Consider the following 27933-nt stretch of genomic DNA (forward strand, 5'->3'; position numbering starts at 1 on the left):
TTAAATCCACAATGTGATACAGCAGGGCTTCTTACAGGACTGTAGATTTAAATTCACAATGTGATACAGCGGGGCTTCTTACAGGACTGTAGATTTAAACCCACAATGTGATACAGCGGGGCTTCTTACAGGACTGTAGATTTAAACCCACAATGTGATACAGCGGGGCTTCTTACAGGACTGTAGATTTAAATTCTTTCAGGGCTGGATTGTTTTCCTTCAGAGTCTGTTGTTGAGATGCTCTGCTGGCATCCATTTGCATTTTTCAAGCACACCTAAAAGATTTCTTATTTCTGCAACCTACAAACAGCCTTGCTAGAAGCCAAACTGCGCATCGTTATAAAAACACACAAATAATGAAAATGTTTAAAAAAACAAACAAAAAAAAACAATAGATATGTCAAAACATGAACTTACTGCTCTCTCATATATCAGTTCACAAAATACATATTATTATTATTATTATTATTATTATTATTATTATTATTATTATTAATATATTAATAATATATATTAATAATAATAATAATAATAATAATAATAATAATAATAATAATAATAATAAAAAATAAAAAATGAAACAATTGTCATGTTTAATAAAAAGGCCATTGTGATTACAGCATCAGGACAGTGCTTGTGGAGTGTGGAGTAGAGGTTAGGGCTCTGGATTCTTGACTGGAGGGTCGTGGGTTCAATCCCCCGTGGGGACACTGCTGCTGCACCCTTGAGCAAGGTATTTTACCTAGATTGCTCCCGTAAAAAACAAACTGTATAAATGGGTAATTGTAAAACAATTGTAAAAATAATAATAATATGGCATAAAGAAGTATCTAAACTACAGTACATTTATATATATAAATGTTAAAATAGGCGACACCGTGTATTTATTTGGACATTTCTGCATCAGTCACCTGTCATCCCGATAGAAATGTGCCGCACTGACAGTTGAAAGGTACAGGGCTTGAATCAGCTTTGAAGCATTTTCGTTATTATACTAGAAGACGCCTTTCCTTTTTACTCAACACACACGTTTACTACCACGGAAGTTCAAAATAGAAAACGTGTTGCTGTATTTGAAGAAGACCTAGCCTATAAACATCTAATCAAAACACTGAACAATTCAGCCTGGCTTAACTTTAGGAAAACAAAGTGCCTATCAATTAATAACGGGCAAGGAAAACTCCCTATTTCTGTCCATCTTCAGGAAAAGAACGCACATGAGAACTGAAAAAATATGCAATTTTAAACACTGTAGTCTATACAGTTCAGTGAAATTTATAGCATTATTTGCTTTCCAGATTACGATTTAATGTGTTATTCATTTCTTATAAATGCATTCATCCAGTTAACCTTTCAGCCTTATTAATTTATATGAAATGATATATTTCATTCTCATATACAGACATGATGTTTAAAACCATGCAGGCTTCAACTGCGGTGTGGCAGGCTCTGGAAACGTGACAGGCACAGAAAACTACATTTTTCAACGTTGGCTTAATAACTATCCGATGAGACGGGGAGTAAGACTGTACATTGCGATTTATTTATTAAATTCGTCGAGTTAGAAAAACAAACGCAAGCGGAATTCCTGAAAGTCAGTGATACAGGCTTCAACACATTTTCAGTGTAGTGAGTGAAATATTAAACTTGCGATTTCTTGGATCAAGTTACAAAACAGAATCCAAATCACTATATGTGTGACAGCAACTGCATGCAAGTTTAAAATGTTATCATTAAAATAAATACATGCATAAAACAACGATTTCTTTAGGTCTTTAAACGCGCGTAACTGATATATTTCCCGGCGCTCCCCGAATATAGCGTTCTCTTTTAAAACCCTTCACAAGCATGTCTATATAGTTCAGAAAATGCAGAGCGCTCTAATAATATAGGATTCGTGGATCCTATACGCGGTTTATCATGTTCATTCATTCCAGAGTGAAAGTATTCTGTGTGATAAGAAAACACCACCACTAAATGAGCGACACAAATGCTTCAATGTGTAACGTGCAGTCAGATAGCGCAAGATCTCCCCGCTCCAGGGCAGCACGCTGGTAGAGTTTATCTGATATATTACGGTTTAACTAATGATACCGACTCAGGAGGGGAACAATACAAGCACCAAACGGCTTGTGTCAACACTTCTTTCTTTCATAAACAATAGAAGTCGATGAAATATTAATGACTGCCAAAGTGTGTAATTGTTTAAGTGGTCTAAATGAGCCCATTTGAAATGGATTGTTTCCACCCTTTCCTAAAGAGTGTGGCTTTTCTGGTGGCTGCCAGGCACCGCTAACAGCTGGTGGCCGGGCGAAGCTCACTGTCGGATGGATCAGGAGAGCGGACAGCTGGTCAGCGTAGTACCGTGGACCCCATCCTCCTCCTGCCCCCCACTCTTGCCTGCTTTAAACTATCCAAAACATTAGTCTTTCTACCTGGTGTGTGGGGAGTTCGAGGCTGAACAGATTTTCTAACGTTTAGACAAAAGTGTTTAATAGGTTATAATTGGAACTCGATAAATGCGCATTACCCTCGTGGTCAGCCCGGTCTCCTCCCTGCTGCAGCACTGGAACAGCACGCGTTACAGAAAGACAGCCTTCTGTCGAGAACACATGAACGGGAAAGCGTTTCAAAGCGCAGAGGCGCATATACTAGATTTAAAACGACTCAAATCAACAAGTAAATAAAACACACACACACATATATGCAGATTTATCTACATTTTTTACAAAGTAAAATATAAAATGTTTTAAGCTGTTTTTGTTAGTCAGTTCATACAAAGCTATTACAACAAATAAAAGCGATAGAATGATTTTGCATACAACTTTAAAAATACAGTGTATATATATATATATATATATATATATATATATATATATATATATATATATATATATCAAATTAAAAATAATAAAAAAATAAAATAAAAAAAACACCGAACGTTCAACGGTGTGAGGAATCTTTAAATGCTGTTTTTACATGGAAGGTTCGTTTTAATAAAACGCATTATTCTGGGACAGCTTGAAAAGACGCGCTGCACGCTAAATTACTTCTACACATGCTCGAACAATTAAAAGGCGGATAGTTCTGTGTTCCTGTAAAAGGGACTGATACCCCTTGATATGAATGAAAAGGGTTATTCTTGCGAAGTGCACAGCACCTAATTAAGTCAAAAGCTCCCCATTCTTGTCGGAAAGCGCGGAGATTTTTGCATTTGAAAAGATACTGGTAACCCCCCCGGCTCTTACTGCAGATTGTCCCCGGCTCAGGGTTAATGAAGTGCGGATAGAGTCTAGCTGAGCTCCCGGCAAACAAAAAACCACAACACGGAGAGACTTAAACCCAGAGGATCAGCGACTCAAATTAATCTCATTGACTCAGAATAAAGCCAAACAAAACAGACTTCAAATCAAATTAGGAGTCAATCAAAGACCAATTTGCATTGTGCGGTGTGTGTGTGTGTGGGTGCGATTCAGGGTTTGAGGGGGGCTGTTCTTTCACAGCCTGTTGAGAAGAACGATCCAGTGCGGTTTGTTTTTGATCCTGCACACCTCGGATACATGTTTTCACTTATTTTTGTTAAAAAAAGAAAGCTGTGTGAAACGGATAAGACAGTACAGGAACTATATTCAGAATGTGAGGGATTCCATGTTCTAAATAGCACCGGTGGTTATGTGTTCATGGTTCTTCATGGAACACACAGAAACCTGAATCTGTCTGAAATTCGGTTTAAAGACTCAATATATTTCCAGAAGTATATTTTTGTATTGGTTTTCAGATTTTTTTTAAAAAAAAGCACAGTACAGCTCATAAAATGAATGTAGTGTATTTAAAGTATGATCCATGTCATTTCCCTTATTCTGGGTACTTCCACTTATTTACAGAATCTTATTAAAACAAATGAACAGCAAGTCAGGGCATACCTCTGTAGCCCCACACAACACTGTCGTTTATAAGAGAGAATATTAAACAATGCAGAATTACAATATGGCACATAATACACTCTTAATGTACAAAGGTTGCTGGAACAACAATCTGTAAATAACTTGGTACGCTCTTCCAAACCCTAAACCGACACCCTCCAATGCTCACGGTTGACCTTAGAGTTCATCACGTTTCGTAATGCTAATTTCAATTCAAATGCCCCATAAAAGACACAAGCCCGTCAAAGCTGCTCTGTTGCAGTCATGCTCCGTTTTAAACGAGAAAATCATTTCTTGCTGTCTGATCAGACCCTTCTGTCCTCCATTACACTTATACACAAGGGATCAGTTCTAGTTTTTTGCATTACCCAAAAATGTATGCAGGCAAGCTTCCCTCTAACTAGCCAACACAGGCCAGCCCATGCTATCTAGGAAGTTATGAATTACACCTGCACGCATTTACAACTTGTAACAAAATTCCACGTTACATCAACAATCCTGAGGCAATTAATCACTGTCCCAGCCCTGGAGTCGAGTGGCAGGCTGCTGGCATGAGCCACCAGTCCGATGCCAGCCAGGAGGGTGGCACCAAACATCACAGAAGCTTTTCCTGTCATATCTATGGCAGTGCTGGAGTAGACTGGGGGGAGTGCATTCAAAATCTGGCAATGCTACTGGTGCCATATTCTCAGCCTGGTTTGGGGTCCAAATTGCACAACATATCGGTAATTATCTACCAGAACTCTGGAAAATGATAAAAAAAAAAAAATACAATACATATATATATAATTGCACAGACAAGCTGTCACAAATCGTAACAAAAAAAACTTTTAATTTAGACAGTATGCATGTTTGCTAGTACAAGTTGTAATTCTCTTAGCCACTGGATCAAAATACAGTACCGCAGCTGTGTCGTGTGCCAGTGGCAACTCATCATTTCTTTTCTTACACTCAAGGACCACATTAGAGTGCATTACAGTGCAGGCTCAAGCCCCATCTCAGACAATCATTGCCGGATGTCTCTTCCCAGTCACTGAAGCTACAAGCAAAGGCTGTCTCAAAGAGAAGCTAAAAGTCGTTCTGCAGGACATCACCTTCAGAACGGAGGCCAGGGAGACAGGCTCTTGGGGGGGGCAATGACGGCGGCGTCTCTCTCCAGCTCTTCCAGAGACCTGATCCACGCTCTCACAGAGCGGGGGTGTTCCGCTAAGGCCAGCAGGGAGCAATTTGGTTATGCCTGCTGTTTCCTGACTTTGCGTTGGCCTGGCTTTCTGTGCATCTTCAAGCCCGTCTTCTGCTTCTGCTTGTTGGGAGCTGCGGACTCGATCCCGCTGGAATATTCGGAGCGAAGGATCTCAGCCATTCTCTCCTTGTTGCTCATCTTCTTGACAGGCCTGGGAAACAGACGGTGTTTAAGTGCAGTAGTTCTGTTGCTTTCTCCAATGAATACTAGCTGTGCTGGTGGCTTAATAAATCACAGTACATTGTGTTGGGGAGCACTGTAACACTTTTTGGAAACAGTATTAAATTCCAACTAAGGCACGTCATATGTAAATTAACAAATAAACTTGCACCCCATTACATTTATCCTGCCATTCCTTCTACAGGGATAAGGCATTGTTGGAAACAAGATTTTGCGTTCGCATCATTAGATATATCTAATCTGCGTAAGGATTTTTCCATAAAAAAATAAAATTTAAATAAAAACAGCAGGAACATTAAGACTAGGTCATACACCATAGATGAACTGCAGATTTCAACCATCCGACTGCAGCTTAATCCCGCCCCCCAAGCAAACACGACTGGAAGAAAGAGATGAAAGGTGCTTTTGAAACAATCCCCCAGCCAGCAATAACAAAGCCATGTCCCACAGCAGGGGGACAATGTAAAACAGGCTGCCCTTAGATCGGGAGTGATTATTTGATCAATAACTCCTGGCGTTCGTGTCCGTCTCGGAGCAAGGGCAGGGAGGAGAGGGACAGGGGATCAGAGCCCCAATCCCCCTGGGGGCCCGTGCCAAAGCCTTCATTCCAAAGACAAAAGCCACAGAGGGGATAAGCAACCTGGTCTGAAAGGGGGATGCCCTTTGCATTTAAAGGCTCAGATTTGTCATGCATTTGTATCTCTCCCTTAAACGCGCTTTCCTTCCACACTGACTCCTGCTGGTAGAGGTAGGGCAGCAGTGTGGAGTAGTGGTTAGGGCTCTGGACTCTTGACCGGAGGGTTGTGGGTTCAATCCCCAGTGGGGGACACTGCTGTTGTACCCTTGAGCAAGGTACTTTACCTAGATTGCTCCAGTAAAAACCCAACTGTATCAATGGGTAATTGTATGTAAAAATAATGTGATATCTGTATAATGTGAAATAATGTGATATGTTGTAACAATTGTAAGTCGCCCTGGATAAGGGCGTCTGCTAAGAAATAAATAATAATAATAAAGGTAGGTATAAGCATGTGCAAATTACAAAAAAGGTGACTATAAAAAGTATTCTTTACACTCAGTCATTTCCACTTGATGTGTGTGCCTTCCATACATGCTTTACTGTGCACGTAATTCAACACCACGTAACTCCCAATGATTCTCCACTCTCAGCTATCAAACCCTCTCACTCCAGTCGCTGGTCCCCTTGGTATACATGAGCATCACATTTCTCTACACTTCTTTAACTCTAAACTAGCGTGTTCTTCTTTACTTCATAAGAATGTATTCTTGCATTAAAAGCTGGTGGTGGGAGTCGGGAGGCGGTATGCATTGTAAGGTTTAAGGTAAATTCAGCCTGGCTTTAATTCTGGTGCAGGTCACAAGCAAAATGAGTTTTAACAGTCTGAACAAAGTGGAAAGCAGTCCACATCACAAAACCATCCCACAGCAATATCCCGCCCAGTATTATACAGCTGTGAGTTTCTACACTCTTTCTCATATTTACAGGTAACCTCTGCTCCCAATAAGCACGGAAATCTATGGAAAAGGTATAAAAACACAACAATGATCATGTGCTGCGCTTTACTGTCTGCCTGTAATGCCTCAGTGAGTATTTACAAGATTATATGAATACAGTATATTGATGCCTACGTATGTAAGCTCATGTCTAGGGCTTTCCGTGCCGCTTCTTGCTGGTATATTCTTTGGACTCGAAAGTGATTCAGGTGTCCGTGAGGAGAGGCTCTGCCTCTCCTGTAATCACCTCATTAAGAGCTGTCTGTTGGAGGGCTGGGCTAGGGCAGGAGAAAGCTGGAGCCACAAACACCTGTAATGAAGTCTCACCTGCCAGGAGCAAGGTGTCACTGCTGGACATAGTGGCTAAGTGTGTGTGTGGGGGGGCTTGTTTATCACACATTCTGAGCCCTAGAAGACCTCACTTGATACATGACTTGTGCCGATTCTAAATGGGTATGCGTGGAAATCATATCAACCCCAAAGGAGATAAACATCTCATATGCAAGGGGGACCCTGGCTATAGTTAACTGGAGTAAAGACGCCCTTTTGCAATTACTAGACTCCCAGTCAAACCACTGGTTTCCCCGACGCCACCTCTTCATCCAGCTGGCAACAAGCCCAGTGGGACTGGCTCTTTGTCCTGTGTGATGGGTTCATTTGAACTTCTTTATCATGTTGACTCGATGCCAATTACTGGAGAAAAATAGCTCTAGAAAAAGCCAATTAAAGCTAGTGCGGGCTGCAGAGAGCTGTGTCGAGGTGCTGCAGGGGTTAAGTGACCGCTAATTGGTCCTGAGAGTCTGACGCTGCCCGCTGTGCTGCCAGCCTCCAGAGCTGACCACTCATTAACCTGCTGCCTCCGAAGACGCGACCTTCACCTGCAGCCAGGCAGCAGGAACGCTGGCTGACCTCAACCTGACCGGGGCTCCAAAGCAACTGATACAGGGAGAGGGCAGAGGAGCTGGGCTTCTTTAACTCTCTCACTCCCTCTCTTTCTCTCTCTGAGTCTCACACAGGTGATGTATAGAATTTCACACAAGAGTAGTTACGCTAGCCGATCTTTTTGTCCGAACAGAAGTTGCCACTTAAATCCTGAACCAATGCAAACGAAATCGGAAAACTAAAACTCCTTACTCAGTAATGTAGAAACATTATGTGTTTTGTAATACTACCATTCCATTGTATAATTTAAATAATAAAAAACAGAGATTATACAGAGATCCCTGTGTTATACTGACCGGCTCCAAGATCTCCAACACTGACTCGGTATTGACCGAATCTATACTGAACTGATCAAAACGAAGCCATCCCCAATATTATATAAATCAATACTGGATTCTCAAGATCCAGTATGTTTTCCGAAGCTACATGCAGAACATAAAAGTCACAAGACTAGAGAAAACTAAAGAGTTGTAATAATGGTTCCTTGGGGAGCAGCACAAGCTGCCAGGGTTAATAACGAGTATCTAATATCCAATATGTGTTGATTCAGAGGGAGGTCTGCCCCTGCTCTCTGCCAATCCAGGATGCCCCTGGGGAGTCTCGCTGATCACCTCTTACCAAACAGACAGCGGGACTCGTAATCACAGCCAGGCCACGGCTTGCACGCTGACCACCTGGAGCACAGGTGACCGTTACTGACCACAGAGTGGTATGTGTGGACAGGGCTGGCTTCTCAGACTCATTAATGGTGTGAAATACAAACAGCACACCACAGCATTTCCTGCAGGTGTGTGCTAGTTGGGGTTAACCCTTCACCTGCCAGAAAGAAAAAAAAAACACAACATCTACATTTTTTTCCAGTCGAGTTAGCACTGCAGTACTAATGAGGCGAATTACTACGGACGCAGGACATTACTATTACTAACTTAATTAAACTTTTGAAAAGACAGCGTCTTACAAAGCACTGCAACGTTCGACTGTTCCCATCCTCTAGCTGATCTTTTCTAGTATGTAGACTTCACCTTCCTGCACTGCCCAAATGCCTTAACCTGTGTGCATGCCATCTCAACCCCTGCCCTCATTGTGGGCATACATGTGCCAAACTGTGTGGCAGAGTTCTGACGTGGGCTGCACACCACGAGCATCAAACATGTGGCAACAAAAGCCACCAAACCACCCAATATACTTTACTCGCTACTGAAGTGGATTTTAAACTCCAGTTTCTAATTTCTGGTCTTTTAGCTCTGCCAAAAAGAAGGCAGCTAACCGCCTGCCAAAATCTGGCACATTAGCATTCTGATCACTGAACTTAAGGGCCGTATCCCCTCCTCCCTCCCCCTGCTTGAGTTCTTTGATCTGATATGAATGCAAGCACTCCCGTCTGCCAAGTCAGTACCCAGACCCTCCAGCTTAAACCACTCGAGGGGCCAGGACCCCAGAGCACCAGCCCAGCGAAGGCATAAAGACGCGCTGTGCAGGTCCGGCCACGCTAAAACAAACAGGCACACCCATGCCATGCAACTCGCAGTCTCCTTGGCTTCTCAGTAGGAATGCAGTGTAACAGCAGGATTGTAACGTGATCGTTTTGCTGTAATGTGCATCAGTATGAGCTGCTCTCCTCCCTGGGACTCCCCTCTCAATGATGGGGTGCATTATCCTGGTGGGCATGTCATCGGAAATCACTTCTGAATGATTCTAAACGCACAGAAACGACACCTCAATAAAACTGTCCCTTTGCACAGCGTAACAGTCTATTTCGGAGTTCTCTTACACAAATGCTGACCAGGACTCAGAGATCCAACAAATGTTGCAGGTCATGCATTCAATCTCTATGCAGACAGACAGGGATGACTTGATACACACACAGATTCCCAGGTTACAGACAAATGTAGGTTATGTTTTATGGACAAATAATAAAGATGCACATATATTTAGAGAGAGGTGAACAGATGTATAGAACAACAGTAGAAAGGATAGATCCATCGATTATAAGACAGAATGAAGGACTCAGAGGTAAAAGAATGTGGTGGTGGCAGATATATACTGTACAAACAGAGTGAAAGTAGTACAGAAACAGAGAGAGAGAGAGAGAGAGGGGGAGTGGACAGGTTGATGGTTACCACGATAGATGGAAGATCAATAAGCAGGGCCTGTTCGTATACATTATACAGCAGATTCAAGAGAGACACAACACAGACTCGCTGCAATTACAGCCTGTCAAGACCCAGAGCTAACCTGAGCAGCCCTGGATATAGGAGCTCTGCATGCTAATCAGGGAGCCGTTTCTATATGGGGTAGGTGGACATTCAGGGTGGAACAAAGGTGTGGAAATGAAGAGGATTCTCCGCTAGCTCTGCAGCTGTCAGGCGCATCTTTATCTCAAAGTCTCTCGTGTTACAGAGCTGGTCCCTGAATCACTGGCAGCTGCACCTCAGACCAGCCAGCCCCACACCAGGGCCCCCTCGGACTGAACTGCCTGTCTGCTACAGGGCTACTGCAGTCTAAGCCCCAGCGAGACGAGGCTTCTCCCCGAAGCCAGCTCCACACCTACCCGACTGGGAAACATGTTGCTAGTAATTAATCTGTGTTACAAAGAAGATGAACGCTGCTTTCAAGCGATCAAAAAAAAAAAAAGAGGACGTTGTGAGAGCCATCTACAGTTCATGTCTCTCCAGTGTATTTCAGTGTTGTTGCCTCCAGTGCTTTACCTGTAGTTTAATTTAAATAAAGACTTTTTTGTCTGTGCAGTTTCTTTATGGCAGGGTCTTGAAAGGAAAGTTTGCTAGACCCTCCTCGGCACTGGCTTGCACCTGCTTAAACATGTAAAGTAAAATTGCAAAGCCTCTACTAAGGTAATGTGTACCAGGTTACCTAGGCTCGATGTTACAGGTTAATATACCCAAGTACAGTTTACGATCTAGTCTTACACTTAATTATCAAGTGCCTTGGAGAAGGTCCTGCGTTGGCATTTAGTTACAGCATGGAACAGTCTGGACCAGAGCATACAGGATGCTTCCGATAAATAACCCAAATGTATCAGCTAGAACAATGACTGCAATTCCATTTTAATGAGCAGGTTCCGAGAATGATCAAAGTGTTAATGCTCCCAGACTGAATGTGTGATGATATTGGGGTTTTTTAGAGCAATGTTCTTTTTAATTATATTCAATTACTGTTCCTGGTCATCTTGCCAGGCCTCGATCTCAATTGGTTTATTCCTGGTTAAAGAATAATTAAAATCAAAGTGAAGTTCGAAAATACTTCTGCTATAACTAAGTTTGGTATGTCTGTGATCAGGTGTGCCTGCCCTAGCGATCGATCTCCCACCCTACCCTTCCCCACTCCAGCCTCTCACCTCTTCTTCTGCTCCTTGGCTTTGCTGTGCCTGGCCTTGCCCAGGCTGGCGCTCAGGTTCTGTGGGGCGTCTCTCAGCCCAAAGCTCTTGGCCGCGTGACCCAGGTGGAGGGTCTTGATGTGGAAGATGTGCTTCAGGCTGGCTGGGTACGTGGCGTAGCCTCTCACGAACGATTGCAGGGCTGGAGACCGAACAAACAGTCATAAAAAAAACCAAAAACATTTAAAGCCCTTGTTTGTTTATTAGTTTCTGTCTTCAAGAACACACAAGCACAGAACAATATTACCACTTTCCATCTCCAACACTGCAGCTTATCATACAGTTTTCAATACGTGAGGATTTTCAGGGACTGTGAATGGAGTATTAGTCTAAATCAGTGATACTTATTTGTGGCAGGCAGTCTATTCCAGGACCTTGTTTATTGAACACCAATGTTCTCTTAAACAAATCTTTTGAAATGCTCAGGTTGCAACAATGCTCTGATCCGCTCAATTCAACAATTAAGGAAGCAGACGGTCCTGTACTGTAATGTACTGGAAGATCCACATGCGTGTGCTACTGTTTTAAGTCTAGCACCCTGTTCATACCACCAAAAACATTTCCAAATGACCACATTTTGAAAAGCCAGTTGTGTAAGGAGTCAAAGGGGAGTGCATGGTTTTATTACGTTTTGATTGCGCACTACTGAGCTACCCTACTCCCCACCGCAACCCAAGATATTCAGACTTCGATTGAATCCTGCTGCCTCCCAACTAAAATAATCTTTGCAAACCACTAAACCACCTTGTTGGCTGATAAAGTTTATATCCCCTTCAAAATAAAAAACGGCTTGTTGTTTTATATGAAAGTCCTACCCTTTCAGTTCAATAATGTTTGATAGATGTATTGCCGCCTTGCTATTTACTTCGTTTTTGCAGAAGCTGTGGCAGTTTTCTGGAGCCGTGATTGACTGAGTTATTTTCGTGTGCGGAGATGGATTGTTAAAACTCGGAGGCTAATGTCTGTTTGTTCAAAGTTTATGTGAAATTTCCCGGGAGCGCTGTGGGACCGAGCGTTTATGAACTGTAATAAAAAAAGAGTAATTTTCAAGGACGGCCCTGGTGTAGCAGCGAGGGATTCGGTTAAGTCTCTGTTTGCTGGGGGAAAAAAAAAAAAAAAAGCGCTTTCATTTCTGATCAGCGAGATCTGCAGCACGGAAAACATGACTCTTAAACAGACAGCAACCCATTTCCAGGGCTACCAGAAAAGCTGATATCCATTTCTGTTCTTGCATATCCTATACAGGGATGGGAGTAAGACTCTCACTGCATAGCACTTTGATCCATTCCTGGTTTCAGTAGGAGTGTAATCAGACACAACTAAGCTTGTTACCTATACACTGCAGCTTATCAAGCTCATAGTAAAACCTGGAATGGGTGAAACTGCTTTGCAATAGGAGGCTTATTTCCATCCCTGGAAATGGAGACGGACCTTTCTTGGCTGCCTGGACGTTCTCCTCGCAGGAATGGACGAAATTCTCAAACTCCGTCTGTAACACTGTGGCCCGCTCTCGCACTTCTTGTTGCACGGCCCCATGGGATTTCTACAAAGAGATGAGAAAAAAAACACACACACAAAGACGACTAAATAATTGAGGCAGTTTCAAACAGGAATAATAAAGCAGGTTCTTAAGATTTTAATAAGAGTAAAATGAAACAGCAACCACCTAGGGGCCGGCTGGGTTAATCCCTTCAATATTACTGAAAATCTAAAAAGAAAAGGGAGAGATCTGTGCCTCAGAGACGAGGCCATCTCAAGCCAGCGTGATTACAGTTTGCCTTTTCTGCCTCCTCCGACACACTTAACGAAGCCTGTAACTGGTCACCCATTACAATGAGCTGAAATCTCTACCTGTTGGAGGTAACTGTAAACACCTGATACATATCTCTGTGACAGCCTGTTTGAAGTCTGCAGAGTAAACCCTTGGCAGAACATTCGGCAACTTCTCAAATCAGAAACACGCATTCACAGTAACTTTCTGCTTGTAACTGTTTGAGGCTTTCTAATAGCGTTAAATTAACGGATTTGCTGGTCAGACCGACATTCTGAAAAACACTGTAGAGACTAAAATATAACACTCAGCAGTGTGTGTATGCGTTTGGATTAGTGTCGCTATTGCATTTTCATCTAGACACTCTGTTCACCTGCCAGCGACTTAAAACAGGACAGAGGAGGTAGAATTCTCTACACAGTACATGGCCTGTGTGCTAATACAACTGCGTGGGGCTGTCCGAGAAAAACACATATATATTTAAAAAATGATATATGTGTGATTATATATACATCATTTCATTTGTATTCTTTTTTTAATATCACACACTGACACATACACTATATAAACTGACATATAACACATAAAAGTATTCATGAGATTAAATATATATATATTTTTTAAATATTTTTTTCTTCAGTATGAATATTTTTATTTATGTGATAAACACAAACACATATTAAATACATGCATATACTCAATATATCCATAAAACATTTCTCTGCATCAACAGTATTTCAATATCAATACAGTTTCAATGTATATATATTGTTTCTGTTTTATATGAATGAAAATGACTGCCCTTTCCCCTGCTGGATTGAACAATCCTTCAACCATAATAATAAAGAAACTGTTTGAAATGAATAAGCAGGAGGCATCATGCCTGTGGATGGATGATTGAATCAGGGTCGACTCGGTCCAGATATACACAGCATTGTATATCTAAATCTATATCTGTAGCTATATATTCCTAAACAGGCAGAAATCCCAGTTGAGTGTAAAACAAACACAGGCAGGCCCTGATCTCTTGGCTGGTTATTGTGTAGTCCTCATCACTGAGCTCTGTGCAGACCCTACAGCCTGGCGGATACACGGCCACCCCAAATCCAATATAGATAGAGCGCCTGGAATTACAGGCGTGGGTTCCAAAAGGAAATTAAAGCGGGATTAGGACTGGACGGCACTTGCTAGGGTTTCACGTGTTTGTTTTTTTGTTGAGCGGTGCTCTCTGTGTTTCAGAGGATTTAGTGCTGAAGCAGGGAGGCATTGAATAGAATGCAGACCTTCAGGACTCAATTGTATCAATACGATATCCTCTGGGAATAGTCTTATTAATAATGGGGGGGGATTTTTAATAAGAACTTGTTTCCTTTGAATGACACCCCCCCCCCCAGCCATAAATTAGAATGATTGATGAATACGTTGCATTTTCACTGTTTAATATTAATTATCGTGTACATAAATGCCTTTGTTGCTAAAAGGAAAGGTTTACTAGTTCACTGCAAGATCAGTAATGAACTCCTGCAAGCAACTGGCTTGTGTAAATGAACACCTACCTTGTTACCCCATTGCCCCCGTCCTTTAACCCCGTCTTCCAACATGAGGCTTGCTAAAATATCTTCCATTTTCATCTCCGACATGCTGGAAGACAGACATTCGAATTTTTCACACATTAGTGCCGCGTGAAACAATGATCACGCTGCTCAAACAATCTATTGATTGCAGCTTTGATTTTTCAGATCAACTGAACTCATGCAACCTCTCAGGTAGGGTGAAGGAATACAGCTTGATGCTGAGTTACAACAACAAAATAAACACTGGAAATAATGACTAGCTAACAGAGCAAGAAACCAGCTTCAACAACAAGCTGTTGTGCCCTTCACATGACATGCGTCCCATTTCTTTGTTAGGATCTTCTAAAGAAATGAAACACATTGAAGCGCCTGCCTCTCTCTCTCTAACACTGGAGGGAGCTGGCACTCCGCAGGGGGAAAACACACTCCCCGCGCGGCTCTGAGGAACTGTCTGCCATCACTCACTTACTCATCCTGTTCTAAATTCCTGTGTGTCATTTCTAAATGCAATTGTGCATGGTGCGCACTGCTATCATAACCTTTCCCCGAAGTACCTGAACAGCATCGTGTCTTGTATTTAATCTACCTAAGAAGTGTTGAGCAGAGATTTCTTTCTGTCGCAAGAAGCAGAACTAAAGCTGGCTCAGGAGCCTTCTCATGCTCTGGTCCCTCTAAGTGGAACGAGCTTCCTTTGGACACACTAACTGTTTTAAAAAACTGCTTGAATTTTATAAGGATCTGTCAATATGTGTTCTTTGAATTTTTTCAGGGGGATAACCGCTAATATCACTCAAGTGTATATCTGTTGTTTTGTATATTTGTTGAATTAATAATTCTGGTTCACTTTTTTAATTAAATTAAATATATATCTTGGTATTTATCTACAGAACAAAAAACGTATCTGTAATACAATTTGCACATTTGGCAAAGGGAGAGTACGGAGATGAAACCTCTCTATTGTAATAACCCCACCATCCTTATTTCTTTCTTTTTAATGTATCATGCATGACATTTGTACACACACTCTTGTCCTCGTTCACTCCGTTGACTATATCAATTTATAGTTTTGCCAAAGCCTCCATTGAACAAAAACTTCTAGGTTCTGGACTGAGAACGATTCACGGCTGAACAGGTTTGAATTACAGGTTGGCTGACAAACAGAGACAGGTGTACCGGAAAGAAAAACACAGCCCAGAAAATCTGGCTGCCCTCCCAGTGCAATAAAAAAAGGTACCCGCGTCCATCATGCCAACCAAAAAACGAAACTATGAGAGGTTAAGAGAGGGGAGGGGGTTCGGAGGTGAGCAGCCCAGTCCAGCGGCACATGCCTGAAGGTGAAAGGGGCTCCTGCTCCCTTGAACGGGGAGGATCACTGCGTTATCAATTATACAAAGCACAGTCACACAACGCCTCCCGGCCCTGGTGCTAAATTAAGCTGTCAGCGCTGTCTCTATGATTTCCCCTTCATAAAGGCAGACGGCAATTTACAGTGACGGCACTTGCTGCTGCTCGGTGATGGCTGCCTATCCGAATATTCTGGGTAATTTGTCAGCCCTCGTTGATGTGCACACTGGCTCACCGTGCACCTTGGACAGGAGGCAAAACAGAGATTCACCTTCCAAAAACGAGCACAGAGGACTAGCAGTTCAGCCTGCTTTAGCTTTGCAGCGTGCCTCTGTGCCCGTGTGGGACTCTCGCCCTTCGAATAGGGCAGGGCAAAGAGCAACAAGGACTCACAGACTAGAGCTGTCCAGGTAGCAATCTGATGCCACTTCGGTGCAAATCAATGCAATTATCTCTAAGAAATCAGTCCAGCAAACTAATCACTCAAACCCATTGAGATCTAATTTTATTTGTTTATTCGGTTTTGGTCCACTCGCCAAAACGTCCGCCAGCCAGCTGCTAGTGACCTTGGAATAATAGCATGCAAGCAGTAGTACAGGGCTGTTGCATCTGACCTGATGTTGTGAGAGCCCAGCACCCCCAGGTAGTCTGTCTCTGTGGGGGTCAGGAACAGCAGGCTGCTCCCCTGTGTGCCGATCCGCGCGGTCCGCCCCACGCGATGCACATACTCTGCGGGCGAGGCCGGGGCTGTGTACTGCAAAACAACGGCCAACTTGTTACGGGGCTTGGGGGGGGGGGGGGGGCGGCGTGTCTCTGTGTGGGTTTAACACAGCACTGGGATTCCCCCGAGACTGCACAGCCTCTGTTAACTCGTAGGAGACACAGCGATTGGAAATACGAACTATGATACAATCAGATACTGATACAGATTATCACGAAGTTTGTTTTTTTTCCCAAAAGACAAGCATGATGAACAGCACTGCATTTGTATTTTGCCTTTTATATATACAGCAAGGATGGAAATGAGACTCCCATTGCATAGCAGTTTGACCCACTGCTGGTTGTACTATGAGTTTGTAAAGACACACCTGAGCTTGTTACTGATACGCTGTGGTTAATCAAGCTTGTTGTAAAACCTGGAATTGGTGAAACTGCTATGCAATAGGAGTCTTATTTCCATCCCTGTACAGTACAAATTCAGTAAAAGTTTGGGATCATTTGCTTTACAAAAGAAGCTAATCTACAAACTCAAGAGAGGCGTTCAAACAAACATACCTGAACAATCCAGGTGACCTGGGGCAGGTCCAGCCCACGCGCTGCCACATCCTATCAATACAATACACAATAAAGAATTACACCTCAGGTATGTAATCTATATGTTATATACAGTATTGATTTCTGAATCTCACTTAGAAATGGGAAAGGGCAAAGTTACAGATGAACAGAGCAGGGTCATTTCAATAGATTTTGAGAAGCTCTGCTTATGCTGTTATAAAGTAACAATCGGTGCTTCTGCATTGAAGAAGCTGTTCAGATGATGCACTGAGAAAAAACAGTAATATCGACAGATTCTTTATAGACATACTGTCGCTAAAAAAAATCATTTAAAACACAGTGTACAGTACGAGTCTTCTACCTCCAGATCTAGTAGTGAGCTTTAAAGATGGGCTAATCTCTCCTCTTATATAAATAGCTTGTGTTGCTGTCGCTTGCTGGATCGTGGCGCTCTAACCCTTCTGTCCCCGATGCTGCAGCCAGGATAAGCTGTGTCTTGGATTGGCACATTAGGTAGCCTGGGGTCTGGCACAGCGCTGGCCGGGAGTACAGATGGAGGGCAGAGCCGGGCACTGCCAGCCTGTCAGCCGGATTAAAACGACTCATTTATTCACCAAAGAATCTTGCAAAGCGACTGAACCGAGGGGGGAGAGAGAGCTCCTAACTGCCCCCCTCCCCGCGCACATCGTCCCGGGCTGCCAAAAGTCATTACTGCCGTGTGCGGAAGGCGGCCGGCAGGGTGGCGCCCCCCGGTGGCTGGGCGACAGATTGCACCACATAATCGGTGGCAGTGAGACGAGGGTGGAAGGCGATTGGCTCAGGCAGCCAGGAAACAGGCGCCGGGGGGGCCAGTGAATGACAAGCACTCACTGAGTGACCTTTCGCTTCAGGTGAATTACTTAAAGGCAAACCGACTCTTATTTTTTAAAAGATTTATTTGGCATAGACAGTGTAAAGTCTATACAGAAAAAACCCTGTGCTGTGCTATTTACTGCAATGCAGTATTTATAGTAACCGCATTTATAGTAACATCTTTTCTTCTTGTATTCAAAAATATGTTTTCTGCTCTTTACTAGTTTGTTAATTGTGCAGTTGAACCTGTCATTTCTGATTTCTCTGTATGTACAACGCTACAGAGCTGCCATGTTAAGACACCACCCCGCCCCCCCCCACGTCTACTGAGGGGGAGACAATTGTATAATTCTGAAATTCATTTTAGTAAGCTGGATTACGTTTTTCATTTTCTTCCTCCCTTCTCACTGAATTAAACAGTGACAAGGGACACTCGAGCTAATAAAGTGTGGGCATCACACTGCGTTTCAATTCTGCTATTCACAGTACTTCACCGTAATATTAAAGCCGTAGAATATTGTTATAATAATAATTTTGTATTAGTATTTGAGGTAGTTAAAATCATAGTGAACAAGTGGGCTCCCTGTGTGCTAATCGGTTGCAATGTCAGAGGCCGTGACTGCCTGTTTGGGGGTGCACCTTGGACAGGACGGGGTTAAAGCGCGGTGCCTGATAAGAGATCAACCCTCTCCCTTTTAAGCCTCGTTCCGTGTCACAGCCGGGGGGAGGAAGACGGAGCTTAGAAGGATTTTATCAGGTCTAATTACTCCCGATAGCTGTAATTTACAGGTTGGCAGCAGGGGAAAGCGGCAAGATTCACACTTTTGCAGGTCAGCATCTGTCACCGTTCCGCGGCAAATGCCACCTTGGGCAGCGAGCGAGCAGGAGAACGGTAAACAACAAACCGCGTGTGACAGATTAGCAGCGCGGGCTAAAGGACTTTCCACTGACAGATCATTTCTCTCGCTCCTTGAGTTTGTTTTGCGGCAGCTGTCACCAATAAATGAAACAGGGGTGTTTGGTTTGATTTAGAGGGAGAGAGATGAGGAACAGACAGTGACCTGCATAACAGCAGGGTTGTTTTTTTGTTTTGGTTTCGAAAGAGGTGACGGAAGGGTTTTTTTTTTTTTATTTTGTATTATTACTTGAAAGAATGAAACGGTTGTATGTGCTGTGGCACTGGAATTTGGAGTCGCAAGTACAGAGTACTAGCATATTAATTAAATTCCTTTAAACAATACGAGTGCTGACGTAATGTACCGAGTGTCTGTGCTCTTGTGTGAGGGAAATAAATATATATATATATATATCCGCATTCATCAGGCTTGACCATCATTTTATGTGATATACTATGATTTTTATGTGATATCAGCCATCCCACGGCTGCATCTAATCTTAACCTGTAATAATGATATCTCTCAGCTGCACGGAATTATCAGCCTGCTTTGAATGAGCTTGTTAGAGTGTTTCAAGTTAAAGGGATGATCTCAATCTAAACGTCCATAAAAACGTACTTGGGAGCCAGTCAAAGGACCTGTGCCATGGTACTGTGCTCTTCCACTCTGTTGCACCGAGTGCTTCACCGTGCGTTAAAACACTGTGCTGGCCTCCTCGCTGGTCTTGGCAAGTTTGTTTTCAGTGCCCTCGAACTGTTTCGTTTGTCGACTTACCGTGCAGAGAAGGATGCCAGACTTCACCTGGGAAAACTTCTGAAACACCTCCGTCCTCTCCTGCACAGAGAAGAGTTCATTTTACAATACTGACAGACAGCAAACTGCATGCACAAACAGAATTATTACACACAGCATACATGCAGAATCGTACTGCAAAAACTTCAAATGAGATGACAAAGAGGAAACATATTCAAGTATTTATTCAGCATACTGTATGCACATCTCCACGTTTACTGTTACATTCTGTATCTACTAAGGGCTGGTCCTGTTGTCTATTCTTTAATATCTAAATATAAAAAAAACAGCAGATTAGCGTGCCAGCCTCCCTGCCCCAGTTCCCAGAAGTGCCATATGGGAAGCCCAGTTTAGTTCCATTAGTGCTCTTAATGCGAGAACAAAAAAGGTGTGATTACAGCACCGGTCCCAAGCAGCCCTGCTGTCCCCTGGCACTGCCCACCGACAGCTGGGTGAAGAAGGGCTCAGCCAGCCTCGGCTCCGAGCAGGGCAGCAGCTACAACACAGGGAGGCCGCCCAGCACACACAGAGCAGAGGGGAGACTGGGAAGGACCGGCAGGCACTGAAGCCTCGAGGTTAGAACTATGAACTCGGAGGCCGTGTGGATTAGAGGACAGAACCGGCAGGCAGATTCTAGACATAATATACCACCTGGACGTTAGGGACTGGGAGGCTGTGTGGCCTAGTGGTTAGAGCAGGGTCTTCAAACCTGCCGGGGTTCAGAAAAGTTTGTAGGGGGGTCTTGGAACAACCACATCATTTTTGTTAGATTAAAGATTAGACAGCAGTGTGGTTTAGGGGTTAGTACCGAGGACTGGAGGAAAAGCGAGTGGTCCCCACCTCCTGCTCCATGTTGCCATGCAGTCTCATGAAGTCCAGCAGAGGGCGCTGGGGGGACACTGCCCCGCTCTTCTGGTTCTCTGCATTGTTACACAGAACCTCCTTGAAGATGGCAAAGAGGAATTCCACAGACTCACAGCTGGAGAGAAACACAATAACTTTCTGGCCCTTCTCATGCTGTATGGAGGGGGGGGGGGGGGGGGGGGGGGAGAACAACGGAGAATTAAATAAACAGGATTCTTTCTAAAACACTGAAAAAAAGATTATTGTTAAATTTAAAGATTAATGCTAATTTAGTCCAGTAGACAAACGCCAGTGGCTACATCCATGTTACTATGTTGCTCAGCACAGGAAATGCCAAACCAGCCCCCCACCCCAGAGCTTCCGCTCACCTTGCACTTCCCCAGGAGGAAAGCTGCCAGCGTGACGAGGCGCAGTTTGCTGGGGACGACCACCGCGTGCTGCCGCAGCTTCTCCGGGACAGCGAAACTCTCCGAGAGACCTCCGGAGGGAGCCCCGAGTGAGGCCCCTCCACCCCCCCGCGGCTCCGCGGGTGCTTCAGCCACCTGGATGCTGACTGGCTCCTTCATACAGATACCTGCCAGTTTGCTCACACCTGCTCTCAAAACACACAGAGCATCAGTGAAGCGCTCCCTCCAGTCTCCCCATTCGAGAATTCACACGGTAGTTACGATGCAGTGGCCTGAAATACCCTAAGCGGTCCAAGTTTTTTTTTTCAACCAGGCACTGAATATTTGTTTTAAACACGCATTGCTTTCCAACGCTTACAGTAGCTGCAGTCATTGCTCTAGTCTTTGGACCTGGGTTGAAAACCACTGCTGTACTGAATCAGGGCTGTATGCGGGCCCATCGCATAGCAGTTTGATCCGCTCCAGGTTTTACTGTGATTTTAATAAGCCTGAGCTTGTTACCTATCGAGCTCGTAGTAAAACCTGGAACAGATGAACAGCTGCTATGCAATAGGAGTCTTGTTTCCATCCCTGTTTCGGGACCGGCTGTATTACATTCCGCTGCTGTTTAGATTAATAAAATCGGATTTGAAGAGACTTCATGAAGTGGGGATCCAGTGTCTTACCTTCTGTCATCGTGGCAGACAGCAGCACGTTCTGTCTCTGCTCCCGCGCAGCATTGAGAGCGTTCAGTATCACTGCGACGTCCTTTTCAAACCCCAGGTCCAGGATCCTGTTCAAACACACACACACACAGAATGTACCCGTCACACAAGAGTAAAGGAAACCACGAGCGTGAAAAGAAGAGGAGACACTGCTCCCGTCTGCTGACCTGTCAGCCTCATCCAGGATGAGCCACCCGACGCAGCTGAAGCTGATGCTCTTGGTGTTGTTGATGTGGTCGACCAGGCGGCCCGGGGTTGTAATCAGGATGTTGATCCCCTTTCGCAACCTGTGGGCAACATCCAAGTGCAGGTTACTTCCTGCAGCGAGCAACGACCATGCAGCAAGCTTCTGAAATGAACCGCTTTGTGACAGAGCTTCCCGTCTCTTACCTGGCCTTCTCAGATTTGCGTTTCTCCCCACCCATCAGGACTCCAGGTACAATCCAGGTGAATGGCTGTGAAACGAGAGGCAGGCAGACAATGAAAATCAAACTTCTGAAATAGACCCTATGAAATATATCCAGTTCTCTCATCCTTTAAACTGAATGGACATTTGCAGGACAGGGACTGTGTTGAGTGGAGTCCTCCCTCCCAGATCGCTATACTCTAATAGATACTCAGCCATGGCGCTGGTCCCTATAAGCCTCAGCCCGCCCCATCTACAGCCTCACCTTCAACAGTTTCTGGATGATGTTGAAGCTCTGCAGGGCCAGCTGTGGGGAGAGACAGAAGAGAGACAGCAGTTAACAGTCTGCCTGGAAGATCACTACCCCTCTGAGGATTGATTCAGTGCCTGGGAAAGATCCAGCCATGCTCTTGATTGAACTAGATCACAAAAAACAAAAAAACCTTTCAACAAACTTCTTCTTCTTTGAGAGAGAGACACCGTTGCGTTGAAGACGACTGATTGCAACGCTCAGGGATAAAATCAACGTGTGCCGGGATGGACTAGAAACAGCAGGAATAAGACTAAGCAGTTTGAGTAGGTTTTTCTACAGCTGGGCAACGGTTTGTTATACTGAAAAGTCAAGCCCAGAAAGCTGTTGCTGATTGGGTCTATCACAAGGCACAGAATTTTGATCATCAAAAAGTACTGGGCTTGCCAGTAGTCTGATATTAGTTTTCCGATGTAACAAATCTTATACTCTTACGGAAAGGCCAAGTATGAGCTTAAGGAGTCCTGAGTTTAAAGAACCTGTAGACCTGCTTACAATGACCACTTAAGGGACCATAGACAAGCACTACAGTATACACAGGTATACTATAGACAGGTGCTCTTTAATACAGCACCGCAGATACAGACTGGGTGTCTACAGTACACACGTTGCATTGTACAATATACAGTGTGCAGGTGCCTGAAGGAGATTTAAACAATGCATTTATAAGGTTATGAATGTACCTCTCTGGTGGGGACCACAATGACAGCCAACGGCCCATCGCTGCGCTGCAACGAGAACAACAAAGTCCATCAAATCCTCCCATCGGATGTATTTTTTTAATGACTGGACGCCGTTTGCCTTTTAGACACAGTGCCGGACTTGTGTGCCGTGTTTGAGCGCTTGGTTTAACATTATCTGACCAGGTTTGACATGCAACAGAACTGAGTTTTACCATCCCTGTCCAGTGAAGGAACTGCACTGTGATATAGTACCATTGGAAAGGGACTAAAGATCCATTAGCATTCTGTTATGCCCGTGTCACAGCACGAGCAGGAGCAGTAATCTGACCCTACAGGGTATTTAGTTTTATTTAGCGATGCGCTGTAACCAGTTATAAAAACGTACAATGCCAGTGGTAAATGAATAATTGAAAGATTTTAAAAGCATTGTTTTCATGCCTCAGGTTCAGCAATCAGCTCCAAGGACTCTCCAGTTACAAACGCAGCACTGATACTCACTACCAATTTAATTAAGCAACTGGCTGGCGACTTAACCCGCGCTTTAGAGCCACGAAGACGTTCCCTGAGAAACTAGAAGAAACACTAGAACATACTGTTTGTTTTTCCTGATGAAATGACTAACGGTTCATACAAAAATAATGGAGAGAAAAAAAAAAGTCCTTACCTGGATCTTGGGCTGCACAGCCTGTAAGGATTGCACCAATGGGATTCCATAAGCGAGGGTCTTACCTAAAGATACGAGCGCACATTCAGCCAAAGCACTGTGATAGCACTAACTATACTGCATCAGACTCTCTTTAATCCCAACCACCCAAACATCTCATCCACCGTGTCACATCAGCAACACCTTTACACTTAAAATGTTTGTCATTTGTAATTATCTGTGCCTAAGAAACTGCAAAGCTCATCGAGACCTCAGTTTCTAAGCAATGAAACAGCAATCTAGTTGTGTGTGGAATTTCCCATTTCACCCCGTCTCAATATTTAAAACAAATAACAATTCTGCTTCATAGACCATGAATGTGACGTCTCTCCCAAACAGACCCCTGCAGGGTTAAATAACAGGGTATAGGAAATATTTTCTGCTTTTGTTGGTAGTACAGAAGTAATAATAACCAACATCTGTAAAAATCTAAAATTCACTGTCTACCTGAGCCGGTCTGGGAGCGAACCACAGCGTCCCGCCCATCAAGCAGTGCTGGGATTGTCTGCTTCTGGACACTAAAAAGAAAAACACATGAAGAGACGCAGGAGACAAGAACACTGAAGAGCGCAATCACTCCCTTTTGGAGACAGAAACAATCTCTGCACAAGGGAGCCACGGCATCCGATAAACAAGTGAAGAAAATATTGAAAAAGTGAATTCTTTGAAGCCAACAGTGCAGGGATGGAAATAAGACTCCTATTGCATAGCAGTTTCACCCATTCCAGGTTTTACTATGAGCTTGATCAGCCACAGTGTGTATAGGTAACAAGCTCAGGTGTGTTCTACTAAACTCAAGAGTAAAAGCAGGAATGGATCAAACTGCTTTTGCAATGTTTCCATCCCTGCAGAGGATTGAGTTAATAAAAACATACCTGGTCATACTGGACACCTTCAACACATTGTTCAGAGTGGAGAGCTGAGAGGAAAACGGCAAACCAGAGAAAAAAATAAGAGGGTTATTCTTTTAAAAAGATACCAAGTTAAATCACAAAGGCTTTACGATACATTTACCAGCCACTGTCTCTGCTATGCTTTTAACATGCTAAACTGCAGTAAAAAAGGGAGGTAACTGTAACCGCAGTTACTACATCGGGTCAATAAGAAGAAATGGGGTTTCCATTCAAGCACTGACCAGGTGGGGGTGCAGGTCCAGTTCACTGAACGAGTCGCTTGTGAACACCTTCTCCTTCAGCTGGGCCACCGCAGGCCTGGGGAGGAACGACAGCAAGCAAACAAACAGTCAGCGACCCTGTTGTGACTGGAAATATAAAACTAGAGCAATCAGCATTGAGACGATGTGGATCGCCAGCCCCTACATCCTCCATACACAGCGTATACACACTGTAGAAAATGTAAGGGTTACAATCGAAGTGTCCTAGATCGTTAGAGCCTCAATAACAAAGAAAGTGTCATCCCTCCTCTCCAGGTAAAAATTGAAGCGTGATTTAGTAAGAAGAACGTGCACTTCTGATTATTCCCTGACTCTGGTATTCTTTCTCAGTGTGCTGAAGAATATCCCGAACCAGGTTTCCTCACCTGTGGATCTCGGGGATCTCTGGGTTGTTTCTGAAGAGGGACGAGGTCTTGATGAACGGCCTTTCCCCTCCCTCTCTGTCCTCCCAGCCAGCTGTGTGGGTCTGGGGATGGCTTTTCGGGGTTCCCTTGCCCTTCGGGGCGGTCTCTGGAGTTCTGCCCCCCTCTTTCACCTGCTTCTTGGGATGGATCTTTGGCAGGGATTTGGGGGTCCCCTTTTCTAGTGTCGCTTTCTCTGCAGTCTGGGGCACCCTCTTTGCAGGGGACCCTGGTTTCTGTTTCGAGGGGGGCCCTTCCAAGTCTCCTCCCTCTGCAGCTCGCTTTGCAGCTTTTCTGACTTTCTAAAGCAGGAATATAAAATCTGCAGCGTTAGGCTTCTGGTTTGTTTATATCCAGGACAGTAAATGCTTTCATAACAGCCTATTAATGCAAAAATGTGATTTGCATACATAAGAGATGTGCACCTTTGGGATCTTCACCAGCCTGAAAAATCTGATTTAATTGTCATTGCTTTGTAAGCATAACAGTTCTGGAGATGCATTCCCTCCTCGGGCAACACATGCTGCTGTGTTTCAAACTTTATAAAAAAAAAAAATTACCTTTTAAACTCCAACGTTAACATGCAGCGCAAAACAATTTTAAATAGCAGATTAGCATTTATTTAATCAACATTTTCCTGGGATGAGACAACTCGGGATACACAGTAGGTCTGCCCAATTAAGCAGCTGGGTATGGAAAGAAGTCACATGGTGGTGGATACGGCTCTTGGTTCAATCTGGGATTTGCCACGTTAGATTAATATGACAGTGAATCAGAAGACACCAGTTCACTAAACCCGTGCTCCAGTTTGTTGACCATCGCCACTTAAGACAGGGACATAATGTAATTCTATCCTTATCCTGTTTCACATTGTAAATTGAAATGACATTTAAGTACAAATTCATCAAATGGCACAAACACAGAGATTAAGAGTACTGAACAGAAGATTCATCTTGGGCTACATCAGTACTGTGTTACAGATTATTGTGGACCACTGCTCAGAAAATCAGAAAGATAGTCAGATCGACAAATAGATAGAATGTACCCATTTATCAGCAAGCTTGAAGGATTTCTTAAACATCTTGTTCCCCTTGTGAAGCACATGGTTGTCACTGATGTTCAACATTAACCCATCTTCTGCCATTTTAGCACAACAGGATAAACCGTCCTAATAAAAAAAGACAGCTTTACTTTTGTTCAAAAAAGACAATTTAATGCAAGATTAACGAACAGGGAAAATTAAACACACACCCCCTAATGATCCTCATTTTAAATACATAGCTTTTTATTCCTCTGTAAATTTGTTTCAAAATACTGTTTTTTTTTTTTTTTTAAATGTGGTTTGGATAACCGTGGTTGTGTTAATTTTACACCAGCTCTCCTTTTTTTATAGCAATACTTTGAACGTTTGAGTCCTCAAATATAAAGTTGTTTTTTTTTTTAAAAAAAAACGTTATCTAAATAAACCTTTTGGTGCCATATCATTATGAAAAATTAACGTGGACAACCCAGATTTCTCGTTTTTATGTATTGTTGTAAATATGAATTTCACTAAACGCGTACTAATTTGTAGGACACGCTGTCTTGGAGAGTACTAGTTAAACATTGAGACTCATCCCCATAGTGCTGTACTGGTAACTGTATTACAAAGTTAATAAAAGACTCCAGCGTGGACAACCACTGAAAACGTTACTGCTCTATCCGAATAATCCGAATATTAGCGTTTAGTATTATAACCTGAAACACACCGACTTAGATCAACGATCCGTACTGTACCTCAGCTTTCTGTGACTGGAAACACGTGTAATTTGTAATGATTAAGGACCTCTATAATGGCTATCACAAACTCCAGATAAGAATGTGCGACAGTGGCACATTTTACTTTCAGACCTCTTCAAATGCCCCGTAGATATTTTATTTTTTTACTTAACCGTATCTTAATGCTTTACCAAATTCAAAGGTCATGATTTTTTAATCTATAATATTTTTAGTGGAATTATCACGTGGTCTGTTGATAAAATTACAAAAGCAAATTGTAAATTAAATATTGCGTTGACAGTCTGTTTCAAGCACTATGCTGCTATTTGTTTTATATTTTAAATATATATATATTTTACGGAACAGGCAGAAGACTTAACAACTAAACCAACCACTTCTCCCAGGTCCTCGGTTGTGTTTTTTTCCGGTTGCCCGACGTCACTTCCTGGAGACGCGGCTCTAATTCTCCTATGGAAAATGGCGGCGGCGAGCTCAGAGCGGGCTCTGACCGAAGAGGAACCTGAACTAGAGGCAGAAGAGAAGCCCGAGCCGGACCCATGGAGGGGACTGGGGTCAGTAGTCAAACGGGACCCCGAGGTGAAGCTGCAGAGCCCCGTGAGCGGCTTGGAACCGCTGTCGTGGTCCGAAGACCACCGACTCTCGGCCTCCAGTACCAGCAGCATCTCTTTATTGGAAATCGTTTGCGACGTCCACGGCTACGGGCAGGATCTGGTCATCCACAGAACAGCCATCCCCGTCCCGGAGCGCACCTGCGTGCTCAAGGTAAGGGTCGCTTCATACGACGGGAGCGTGTAGCGATAA

At 43.6% G+C, this 27933-nt stretch overlaps 1 protein-coding gene across 4 annotated transcripts; it reads right to left on the reverse strand.

Annotated features, from left to right (window-relative positions):
- Positions 1 to 4738: 4738 nt before the first annotated feature.
- Positions 4739 to 27880, reverse strand: LOC117422338 (probable ATP-dependent RNA helicase DDX31). Of its 4 annotated transcripts, none has more exons than XM_058986812.1 (21): positions 27504 to 27880; positions 26399 to 26521; positions 25318 to 25655; positions 24914 to 24989; positions 24654 to 24697; positions 24226 to 24296; positions 23740 to 23804; positions 23076 to 23120; positions 22348 to 22389; positions 22067 to 22131; positions 21844 to 21963; positions 21638 to 21744; positions 20934 to 21157; positions 20542 to 20718; positions 19684 to 19743; positions 17162 to 17212; positions 16501 to 16640; positions 14525 to 14609; positions 12629 to 12740; positions 11159 to 11339; positions 4739 to 5317 (listed from the first exon to the last, which is right to left on the reverse strand). In XM_058986812.1, the coding sequence occupies exons 1-21, from the start codon at positions 27792 to 27794 to the stop codon at positions 5155 to 5157; spliced, it is 2580 nt and encodes an 859-aa protein (XP_058842795.1). In that variant the 5' UTR covers positions 27795 to 27880; the 3' UTR covers positions 4739 to 5154. The 4 variants fall into 4 exon arrangements, with proteins under 4 accessions (XP_058842795.1, XP_033893124.3, XP_058842796.1 ...); XM_034037233.3 differs by lacking the exon at positions 27504 to 27880 and adding an exon at positions 27130 to 27466; XM_058986813.1 differs by lacking the exon at positions 27504 to 27880 and adding an exon at positions 27102 to 27147.
- Between the last annotated feature and the right edge of the window lie 53 nt (positions 27881 to 27933).

This window comes from Acipenser ruthenus, chromosome 15, assembly GCF_902713425.1.
Source record: "Acipenser ruthenus chromosome 15, fAciRut3.2 maternal haplotype, whole genome shotgun sequence".
In the NCBI taxonomy this organism is placed as follows: domain Eukaryota; kingdom Metazoa; phylum Chordata; class Actinopteri; order Acipenseriformes; family Acipenseridae; genus Acipenser; species Acipenser ruthenus.